Below are 12,347 nucleotides of genomic sequence, written 5' to 3'. Positions count from 1 at the left end.
TCCCAATTTTCCTCGATTCTGAGCACCATATCCTCCAGATCAGTTTAATAAGTTTCCTATGGTAGCACTCATTGCCTATCCTCTGCTACTATGTTGGAATTTGTGACAATTTGGGGAGAGGCTGGGTTGAATTTTACATTAAAGATCTTTGAAAGAACAGGCCTGCCTTGTTATCAGGCACTGTTCTAGGGGACATGCCATCATCAATAAAGAGACAAACAGCAAAAAACATGGCAAGACAAAACAACCAAATTTTGTAAGGGCCTTATATCTTAGGAGATTCTCAACAGGTATTTATTGAATCAGGAAGGACTGAATGAATTATAAACTAGGGTGAGGAAGCATCTGTCAGGCTAGGAAAAAAGTCCATTTTTCTTACTCCCTAGCCAGGGGTAAGCACTGTGAATCTTAGTTTCTCCTTTGCAATCTGGGGCATAACATCAGTACTTGCCCTGGATGGTACGGTGGGATTCAGTGAGGTAAGGCATGAAACACTCAGCACGGCGTGAGGCACGGAACACTCAGCACGGCGTGAGGCACACGCACGGTTCTCGATGGACCTTCTAACAACTCACCGTAACTTACAACATCTCACAGTGTTGGGCACACAGCAGGCCCCGCAGATACCGCTAAATCGAACTTCTGAAGCCAAATGAACAATTTTCAGTGATAAAAAGGTACCTTCAAAGTCATGTGCAAATACCTTCCAGAAGTCTTCCATGGAAGAAAGAGTTTTAAAGTTAGTTTTCTCCGTTTTGGACAGCGGGGTGTCCAGGAAGAGCTGTGACATTATCCGGGTGTAGTAGTACACACTGGAGCTCATCATCCCATAGGTCACTGGAACACAGAGAGAGCCAGATGAGCTCCGCAGGGAGCCTGGACACACGCTCACATTCCTGGTGATGGGCAGACATCACACTCAGTCTGCTCTTGGCCTCGCCTTCCTTCCCTGTATCATTCTTCAAGGATCTCTCCCTGGCTCTCTGGCTTATAAGAGAAATAAATTGACATTGGCTTATGTGAAGCAAAATTAGCTTTCTATTGATTATCAAATTAAGATCAGGTGCCTTCACTTGACATGTGGGACTTCCAACATGCCTATTCAACTTCATCTCCCACCACGTCCCGGATCAGACCCTCCACCCAGTGAGGCTGATCTGCACAGGCCCCAGCAGAGGCCACCCCATGCTCCTCGTCCTACGGCGGTGCACATGCTGCTTACCCTCCCCACAGTGACACGGGCCGGCCGTGCTTGGTTTGTTCCCAGATCAGTTCTCCATTCTTCTCTGCCCTGCTCTGTGACCTCTACAGACTGTACCACATGGGATCCTTTGCCCTTTGGTTTCCAATGCACTCAGCCAATCGGAGGCTGAACAGGAGCTCTGGCGGCCCGAGGAGAGAGAGGCTGGGTTTGTTCCTTCCACCCCTACTCTTCATTTCCCCACTGACTGGATGCAGTCTGGCAGGGGACCCTCCATCCTTGGCCGCAGCTGCTGGGGGAATCTCTCCTCCCACAGCCACACTGGGTTCACACTACGCCATTCCCTCCCCTTGTCTCTTCAGGTCTGCCTGAGCCCCTCACCTCCCCTTGCTGGTTCCCATAACCCGCCACAGCTCTGTAAATAGTCCCTTCATTAAACTTGCTTTAATTACCACTTTGAGTCTTCCACCTTGTTCCTTCCAGGATGCTAACTAACACAGACACATCTGCCTCCCACCTACCTATCAAATCTTGTATGGAACCCTCTAAACTCAAGCTACACCCTGCCACAAAGACCTGCTGATTATACCAGCCCATTCTGAATGGTCCTAGAGGGAGGTGGGAGATCATTCATAGGTCACAGGAGACCAGGGTGTGAATCTTGGCCATGCCTCTTACTTACTATGTAACCTGTGCAAGTTGCTTCAACTTTCTGAGCTTCAGTTTCCTTTTCTGTAAGATGGGGGTAACCAGCTATCCTATAGGATTTTTTGGTGCTTAAATAAAAATAACTAAAAATTATCCAATACAGTGGCTGAGACTTAAATGGCCAATAATGGTGGTTATTCCTCCTTAATCAGATTGCTATAACACATCTATTAAAAATTTCGGCACTTTAACGAGTGCTGTCTTATGCCGGATTCTAATGATTGCAGGTGTCATACGCTATAACTCCTATAATCAGCTGACAAAGGCTTCACGGGGAAGGAAACATGTTTTACACTTCTTTTGACCACAGTTCTTAACAGCCAGCAGGTGATTACTACTGAGTTGATTCTGTAATATTCTTCAGGCATCATAAAATGCATTTTAAAACCTTGCATTAAATGATTTTGGGATTAAATGCTATTTAGTAAAATCTCTCCCTCATATAGTCCCCTTCCTCACCAGAGCATCACAGAAAATTAAAAGAGAGGAGTGGATAATAGTGATCCAGACACGAGTGCGTTTGAGAGTCCATATTGAGCCCAGTGGATCCACAAATACACACAATCACACAGTTGTATCCACAGGGAAAGGGATGTTTTCCAGTCCCCTTGGCCAAGCTCCCTCACTTGTCATCCTGTGACCCATTAATTAGGTACATGACCTGCCACCTCTCAAAACCATATTGGACCAGACTTAAAAGTTTAGACTTGTAATCCATTCACATTTACGGAACAAGGTGTTGGACGTGAAGATGAGCAAGACATGATCTCTGCCCTCAAGAAGGGGAGCTCACCGTGTCCCTGGGTGATCGCTGACTCCCTGGCTCCCACAGAGGGATGAACAAGGTACAATGCACTCTACAAAGGCCTTCTGCGGTCTTGAGTCAGTTGAGGGAACAAGGCAGATACGATGCTGAGAGCACAGTAGTGGTGAAGGCTCCCCAAACCCAACTAAACGATTATTAAGTTGATTTTTTCAATTAACATGAAATTAGAATTTGCTTTGGATTGATTGACTAATATAGATCATTCTCAAATTTTTTACCTGTGGATTTTTTGGTTTTTGTTAAAAAAGAATTATGACAAATTATTTAAATTTTTTGACTTATAAATATGCTATAGTTAAATATGTATGTAAACATAAGTATTTTAGCCAGTGATTTTAAAAATGTATCTCCTTTATTTTTGTATATTGTTAATAGTGATTGCTTTTGAAATTCTCAGGACCTGTATGGGACTTAAAGGCTTCACTGAAAGGGAAGCGATACATCCCCTTGGCTATGTGGCGCCACCTGCTGGACATCCAGAGAAACAACATCATCTAGCTTGAAGGGATGATTATTCTAACACATTCAATCAGGAAACATTAACTCAGACTCTCCCTTGTGCCAGGCCCTTGGTTGGCCCAGGGGATATCTCCGATGACAGCTCCACACACTCCAGGAGTCAGCTGAACCATGAGACCATCTGGGCTGTAGCTACAGGAACCCCCCGGATTTAGGGTAGAACGATTGAGGTTTGAGTTTCAGCTGTGCTTCATCCTGAAAGCCTGCCTCTGTGTTCACGATTGTGGGTCTCGCTGTGTTGGGATCTCAGATAACTACTTACCTTTTCTGAGCTTGAGTTTCATTAACTAGAAAATGGGAATAATAACAACTAGGGCTTTTGGGTAGTTCAGCTGGAGAAATGTATGTGAAGATAATTTGCATACTGTTAAATGCAACAGAAATATGAGATCGCTACATCACTTCTCCTTTCACTCCTGACGGAGAAAGCCCACTTGGAAGGCAGCATTCACTCTTTAAATGAACTGAATTGTGAAGGAAAAAAATTACAGCCTGAAATAGATAACCTTAAATGAGGACCTGAAGGGAGGGGGGAATATTAAAAAATAAAAGGTAAAGAACACACATATATCCTTTGTGCATATATTTCTTCTGCCATTTGGTCCTTGTCTTAACTCCCAAGTTCCATTATCCATAAAATAAGCCAGAATAAAAAATATTATCGCAGCATCACCAACTAATCAGCATGAAAACTAACTAAAGCTGTCCTAAAAATATGGTCTCATTTCAAAACAGGCAATAGACACTATTTTATTTTTAATATTGTTGAAAAAATATAGGCTCAAATACTAAAAACAAATAAAGATTGTACTGTATAAGCTCCAAATTGTTCAAATAAAAAGCAAAGAAAAAATTTTCCAATGTAACAAAAGAAAAGAAAAAATGGAAAATAACAGGAAAGCATAAAAAGAGAGGAAAAAATAAAACGATAGAAATTTGACAAAAGCATGAAATGCGAAGAGGCTAAACTCACTAGACAACAAAATTTTAAATATTGGTTAAAAAATTTTAAACAAAAAGCATCTCTAGAATTTTTATGAGACCCATTTAAAGTGAAGTTGAAAGTAAAGGAATGAGAAAATATATATTAGCTATATATTAGAAATAAAATATTTTTAAAAAGGTGTTAAGTGGTATTATAATTATCTGACAAAGGAGATTATAAGGTAAGTATTGAGTTATATAAAATGGTTATTTTATACTGATACATGATACCAGACACAATGATTTAACCATAATGAACTCTTATGTACTGAATAATAACAAGATATACAAAGCAACACCTTCTAGTAATACAAGGAGAATTACCACAACCACAATTATAGCTGGAAACTTAAATTGATACCTCTCAATCTCTGACAGAGAAAGTAGACAAAAATTATCTAGAGATATTAGGGGTTATAATTGAATACACGACAACGTAGATACATCAAACTTTATACTGTACCAAAAGAGATCTCTCGTGTTCTTTTCCAAATATCCATGGAACATTTACGAAAATTAGTAACGTGCTGGGCCACAAAGGGAACGGTAAATCCCTAAAATTAAGAATCACCCAGGCGGGTGTCTTTATGAGGAGACGGCCATATGAAGAAGGGAGACACAGGGAGAACGTCCCGAGAAGACAGAGGCCTGGAATGAAGCAGCTACATGCCAAGGACGCCACAGATGGCTGGCAAACCACCAGGAGCTGGGAAGAGGCAAGGAGGGATCCCCGTGCAGGCGGCAGGGGGAGCACGGCCCTGTAGGCACCTTGATTTCCAGCTTCCAAAACTGTGAGAGGAGAAATTTCCATTCTTTTAAGCCAAAGAACAAAACAAACAAAAATCCCCAAAACAAATATAAAACCCCCTACAAAAACCAAAAACCCAACCAGCCAACGTTTTTTAAACCACAAATGCAGAAAATTAATTTAAAAAAGGGAAACAAGTATACAGATAAAACCAAGCCAGTCAGAGATTAAAAAAAAAAAATTTTCTCTTAATAACTTTTGGGCCAAAGAGGAAATCAAAACTGCAGCAGAGATATAAATAGACCAGATATAAAGACAGCAGAACCAAGATGCCTTGGTGTCAGTACTCCCGGCACCTGCCACAAAGCGAAGCCGTCACTCTGAACAGGAAACCTAACGGCTAGCTCTGCGTTGTACCAAATCCTTACACGGAGGCGGTGGAGATAAAATAAGAACAGATAGTTGAAGGGACTCTACAAACCAAAAGTGCTATCTATAAATGCAAAGTGCTACACATAAATCAAAGAATGATTACGCTTGAACCATTTTAGTTGTCACCTCAGGAAAAGTCTGGTGTTAGTGAGAGGTACCAGTGAACAAGAGAGAGAATGAAAATGGGCGAAGTTGTTACAATTTGCTGAGAACGTCCACGTGCCACCTCTGACGTGTGCCTATCGGCATCTCCTTCTTTGTCTCTGCGCCGAGGGAGACAGATGTGTGAACCAGTCTCACAGTCCAGTGTGAGGAAAGCATGGAGGCACGACGGAGGTGGGCCTGGAACATCAGCACAGCTCGGAGGAGGGGGCTCGTGGATAAGGGCTTCTCGCTGGATCTGGCTCTTGAGCCGATCTTGAAGGATGAGGAGGAATTAAACAGACCAACAGGAAGGGGACAGCACAGCCCAGGCCTTTGTGAGACTCATAAGTGGTCTGCTGTGGATGAAGCACCAGATATTCATAGGAAGTGGTAGGTCTGAAGAGGTAAGCGAAGACCGTATGGTGAAACGCTAGTCTGTCATGCAAAGATTTTAAACTTTACCCTGAAGGAGAGGTGATTACAGCATGTTAAATGGAAGAGTGACCTGGTTTACTCTGGGGTCAGAGACAGCAGTCTGGAGGCAGTGCCTGGGAGTCCTAAAAGTCCACCTATTGGATCCCATCCAATCTGTGGTCCAATGGCATTCAGAGTCATCTTCTTAAAATTTAAATAAATCTTGTCACTCCGCTACTTAAAACCCTAGCTTGCCACTGTAAACCCCTCACCAAAGCCTATCAGACCTACAGGGTCTGGCCCCTGGCCACCCCTCCATCCTCATCTGATGGCACTCTCTACAGTAACTGCCTTCACTCAGCTTCCAGAATGTTCTCAGCTCCTTCCTGCCTCAGAACCTTCACTCATGCAGTTCTCTCTTCATCTGACTGGCTCCCACTTTTCCTTCAGGCCTCAGAGAGGCCTTCCCTGTAGGCGAACCCTCGTCCCCAATCATCTTCTTTCATATCACTCACCACATTTAAAGGCAGAACCTATATATGTTTTTAATTAAATTACTGAGAAGTCAAATGAATAAATGAATAATCCAGGATAGAGACGATAAAGGTTAAAATGGGGACAATAGCAACATATGAAAGAAGGCAGACTTGAAAGGCACTAAGGAGGGAGGATTAGGTGGAATGATCACATGAGAAGAGTGAGGGAAAGCACATGGGATGACGCCCAGGTTTTGGATGAGCATTCCTGTGGGCGATGTTAACGTTAACCCAGAGAGAGAACCGAGTGAGGCGAGTTTGGACGGGACGATGACGAGTTCAGGCTTAGGAATGTTAAGGACGAGATCCCTGTGGCCTACACCACTGAGGATGTCCAGCAGAAGTTGGCACAATGTTTACAGGTCATGAGAGAGGTCCAGGGGGACTTGGGGGTCACCGGCATACAAGGACTTGTTGAAGCTGTGTCTGTGGAAAAGACCCCCTAAAAAGAAAGTCCAAGACCCACCCACAGGGAAGACACTGTCTACACACGTCAGAAAGAAGAAAATTCACTAAGCAAGTGAATAGAGCAAGGAAGAACACATGGAGAGAGGGAGTCACAGAAGCCAAAGAGGAAAGTTTCTAGAATGGCAAATGCCATGGAACCAAATGCCAGAGAAAGGCTGAATAGAGACCATAGAATTTGGCAATTAAGAGGTCCCCAGTGACCTTGGTGAGGGCCCTTCAGGAGGCTGAAGTGGGACTGTAGAATAAACAAGAGAGGTGAATTAGTTATTAAAATCCCCAAATATTTTAATCCAGTTTTAGTTAAAATTCAAAGGGAACTGTAAGTAAAAAGTTGTGGTGGAAATCTTTAAAGGATAGAGGCTGTCGACACAAGTGCTTTTGTGAATGCCTGTATTGAGCTAGTATTACTTTTTCTTTTAAAACAAGAGAGGATATGTAATATTTACATATAAGTTATCACAAAGAAATAAAGAGAAAGCTACGCGCGTGGAATAAAGGCCACATCTAAAGTAATATTTATACATCCATAGACATTTCTTGTCACTGTAGTTTTGTCCAGTTTATCAAAAAGGACAAAGAGCTTTCCAATCACAGTCAGTCTTTAATAGTTAACTTTCCATGGACTATAACCTGTGATCTTAAGACGTGTTTGTTGCGGGAAGCTACATGAGGAGTTGTCAGAATGTCTGTCACGGGAAACTGAATTAGCTCCCCTCCAGGGTGATGAGTAACCCGCTGACTTTGACTTCACTGACCTAGTTACCAACAATTCATCTGCATGGATTCTCTTGCAATTTAGCAAGACTATCTTTAGACTATCATCCTTGTAAGATTTTTACAAGTAGAATAAAATACTTATTTCTTTTTTTATTAAGATATAATTGACCTATAACATTATGTAAGTTCAAGGTGTACAATGTGTTGATTTGATACTCATTTCTCTTTTTAGAATACAAGACAAAGTCTCCTTCCAGAAATAAACAAATAGAGATACATAGATTTCTTCCTAAAAGCGCTCTTCCTGACTTAGGACATATTGTGCTGTGTTATGATCATGTCGTTCCTTCTCCATTTTCATTACTTCTTTGGATGCTAGTGAGTTAAAAGTTAAAGACTTTCTGACACTAATCAATTATATTTTCTATTCTGTGAAATACATTTTCTACTCCGCAAAATATTTACTGAGGTTTTGGTGTTTTCCTCAGTGATTTGCCAGTTACACATGTGTTAAAATATTAATCCTTTGTGATATTTATTGTAAGTACTGTGTACAACTGTTTTCTCCCTTTTAATTTTGTCTATTTCTTTGACATAGACATATTACATTTCTATGACGTTGACTCAACTAACTTTTCTTTGTGATTTCAATTATTATGTTTAAACATAGAAGATTTGAACAATTTTATAGAATGAAAACAGAGAGCAGAAAGAAAGAAGATGCAAATGTATTTTTATCACAGATTCACCAAAGACCTTCCTTTGACTTTTTCAAAGATCTTCTATAATACTATTTCTTTCTTTCTTTAACTTCAGCATCTAACTCACACAAAGAAATATCATTACTATTTTTAACATTCACCCATATATTAGTAAGTACTTTGATGGTGAACTCATAGCAACCTTATGTTTCATGTAAGAATAAATCCTAACTTACAGAGAAAGTGGGATTACTTAGTTCCCATGTTACTTCTGTCCTCTTGGTTAAGTAGACTGATTTTAAAGGCATAGGGGCTAGAACTAACACTGGTAAGATGGTAAATCAGCTCTCGATGGGCCCTTAGCTGCTCCAAATGATGCCCAAACAATTAGAACCTATAGTTCCTAGAACCCACTGATGACATAATTCAGCCATTTTCAACAATCTTTGGCAAGAATTTTGCTTACTACTATTATATGACAGCATCCTAGGATCCTTTCATATATTATTCCTAATCTTCACAAAATCTTTCAAAATAAGTATTGTACAGATAAAGAAACAAAGTCTCAGAAAGGTTAAATAACTTGCTCAAGCTTACCTGGTGTGTTAAGTGGTGGAGCTGGGATCTGAACCCAGATCTCCGTGATGCAAAAAAATCTATACTTTTCCCACTGTGTCAGGTTGCCTTCCAGAACCCTACCTACTTCATATCAAGAGCTTTCCATATGCAAGGCATAGGGCTAAGTACATTATGTCATTTACTCAGAGTAATGAGTTTGACATTATTGATCATTTCATATTGACATTGCTGGCAAGATTTTAAAACTAGTAATTAAAAAGATGATTTTTGAGCAATGGGGAAAGGACTCAATCACTAGGAACCAGTAAGGCTTTGCTGGGAGTAAATCATGCCTGCTTATCCTCACTTCCTTTCTCATTTGGTCAACAGCTGTTAGAGCAGAGGAATGGTGGAGGTATTCAGCCAGGCATTTGAAAAAGTCTTTCTTATTTATTTCATGAGCAGTCTGAGCCAGATGATAATATAATTCAGTGAACTCCACCCAAAGAGCTTTCACGAATGTACTGATGTTCTTAGACCAATCTTTTTTGATTTATTAATTTACCAACATAAGAACACGAATGATATCAACTCTGCTGATACTGTGAAGCTGAGAGGAATCGCTGATATATGAGCTGAATGAATGCAGATCCAAGATAATTTCAACAGATTGGAATGATGAGCAGATCCTAATGAGATGAAATCTAACAGAGCTGAAAGGGAAGTCCTTTACTATGTTCCAGAAAAAAGTGCTCAAATAGTAGCTGGGGGACACAGCGCTTTACATTTTTTGGTGAAGAGACTAAGGAATCATTTATGTGAAGAGTCAACTGATGGTAGGATGCATGAAGCACGTGTAGTATCTGGATGAGTACGCTCATGGCCCCACTCTTCACTCTTTCACGGTGAGGCTCCTGCTGCGCTTTCAAAGGGACTCTGGTGGCCGGCCCCATGGTGTAGTGGTTAAGTTCGGCATGCTCTGCTTCGGTGGCCCGGGTTCACGGGCTTGGATCCCAGGCGCGGACCTACACCACTCATCAGCCACGCTGTGGCGGTAACCCACGTACGAAGTAGAGGAAGACTGGCACAGGTGTTAGCCCAGGGCTAATCTTCCTCAAGGAAAAAAGAGGAAGATTGGCAGCAGATGTTAGCTCAGGGCAAAACCTTCTTTAGGGGAAAAAAAAGGGGGGGACTGAGAAACAGAACATGTGCCAGCGGGAGTTTCTATCATGTGGGTTACTCAAAAGTACACCTGCAATCAACAGTTAAAGGAACTGGAAAACTTTAACCTAGAGAAGACTTAGGCGAGACTGGATGTCTCCAAATTTCTGATGGGCTAAACTGGAGAAGAGATATGGGAAAGGTACCTGGTATAGGTGGGCTTGGAGAGTGGAAATAAGAGAAGAGTTTAGATGGGGAAAGACTTTGGCTTCATATAAGGGAGATCTTTCTAAGACAGCCATAGAAAAATGAAGTGAATTATCTCAAAGAAGTTGGTTCCTTACCCTGGATCTCTTGCTCCATCAGAGGCAGGAGGACTGACCATTTGAGAGCGATGCTGCAGGGGGAATTTTAGCGTTGGATGGAGGTTTGATCATATGACTGCTAAGATCCCTTCTTTTCTTTTTATTTGCCGAGAAAGATTGGCCCTGAGCTAACATCCGTGCTCATCTTCCTCTACTTTATACAGGACGCCACCACAGCATGGCGCGACAAGCGGTGCATTGGTGTGCGCCCGGGATCGGAACCAGTGAACCCCAGGCCGGCCCTAAGATCCCTTCTTAACCAGAGAGTCGACAAAATTCTGAAATTAAAACTTTGCCTAGGGCCGGCCCCGTGGCTTAGCGGTTAAGTGCGCGCGCTCCGCTGCTGGCGGCCCGGGTTCGGATCCCGGGCGCGCACCGACACACCGCTTCTCCGGCCATGCTGAGGCCATGTCCCATATACAGCAACTAGAAGGATGTGCAGCTATGACATACAACTATCTACTGGGGCTTTGGGGAGGAAAAATAAATAAAATCTTTAAAAAAAAAAAAAAACTTTGCCTAGGGCCGGCCCCATGGCTTAGCGGGTTAAGTGCGCGCACTCTGCTGCTGGCGGCCCAGATTCGGATGCCGGGCGCCACCGACGCACGGCTTCTCTGGCCATGCTGAGGCCGTGTCCCACATACAGCAACTAGAAGGATGTGCAGCTATGACATACAACTATCTACTGGGGCTTTGGGGGAAAAAAACAAAACAAAACAAAAAAAAACTTTGCCTATGTAAAATGTGTCGCTACTGATATAAGAAAAAACGTGATTAGTGTGAAAAAGAACAAAAAGCATAAAAATTCTAAAAAAACCAAGAAAACACTAATTAGTTACATGACTTAAGGCATGTTTCCCAAAACTCTAGCTCTTCACTTTATTTATCTGGCCTAGTTCCCAAAATTATCAGTGCATCTCAAAACTCACATCCTAGGCCACATCTGGGAGGCTCTGATTTAGTAGATCTGGGCAAAGTGTAATTAAAAAAAAACTTCTCTTGGTGATTCTGAACCTCAGGCAGTTTCGGGGACCACTGAAATTCTAGACTTATAGTGGTACTTATATTTTGCATAAGAAATATGTATTTTTGTATGTGTTATGCTTGAAAAAAACTTAATAATAATAATGATTCTAATCAACCTGTTAATATTTAAGGCCAATGTAGTTTAATATTTAAGCACTATTTCTCTGCAGGGAGCAAACTTGACTTCAGTATTCTAAGCTCTAACAGCTTAGAACATAAGAGTTAAAAATATCCCATCTCTTGCTTTATAACTTTTAATGTAATGAATAGATCATTTCCAGCTTTTCAGCATGTCTTAGATAACATGCTTTAAAAAAAGGAATGATATTCCCTCCTAAACAAGTAACAGAAAATTAGTAAGAAAAAACCAAGAAGATGGATGTTGTTCATACATACATACTTTTTATCTTAAATAACTTCCTTTTTCCTCAAGCCCCCCCTTGAATAGGCAAAGTCTCAGGAAATATGAAAGAAGTCACGCCTTGTTGAAGCTCACTAAGAACTCACCAGCAGTGATGAAGCCAGCGTGCGGGTATTAAACAAACCCACACTCAATTTCTTAAAATTGCAAATATTGAAACTTAAATGTGTCCTTAATCTTTCATGTTCAACTTACAAATCTTTTTATTCTTTTCATAATCTAGCAAATAAAAAAACGGTTTTTAAGGAAACTTTCAGCACTTAGTCAATTAAACTCAAGATGGCCAATTTCAATGTAATAAGAACGGCATTATTAAAGTGTTGATTAAATTTTGATTCTCTCCATGTACGAAGAAGGGGACTCTTTCCAAGGTTGGTGTTAATTTTTAAGCATTTCTGAGTGCACAATATAAGAACGA

General features: G+C 41.3%; 1 protein-coding gene across 1 annotated transcript in view; it reads right to left on the bottom strand.

Moving 5' to 3' along the window:
• Nucleotides 1-12,347, bottom strand: part of PKD2 (polycystin 2, transient receptor potential cation channel) — a 53,248-nt gene that overhangs the window by 33,252 nt on the left and 7,649 nt on the right. The window contains exon 3 of the mRNA XM_058547472.1: nucleotides 704-837. Coding sequence (XP_058403455.1) covers nucleotides 704-837 — 134 coding nt within the window. The remainder of the gene's footprint in view (nucleotides 1-703; nucleotides 838-12,347) is intronic.

Source organism: Diceros bicornis, chromosome 8 (assembly GCF_020826845.1).
Source record: "Diceros bicornis minor isolate mBicDic1 chromosome 8, mDicBic1.mat.cur, whole genome shotgun sequence".
NCBI lineage: Eukaryota > Metazoa > Chordata > Mammalia > Perissodactyla > Rhinocerotidae > Diceros > Diceros bicornis.
This window is presented reverse-complemented; position numbering and strand designations above follow the sequence as displayed.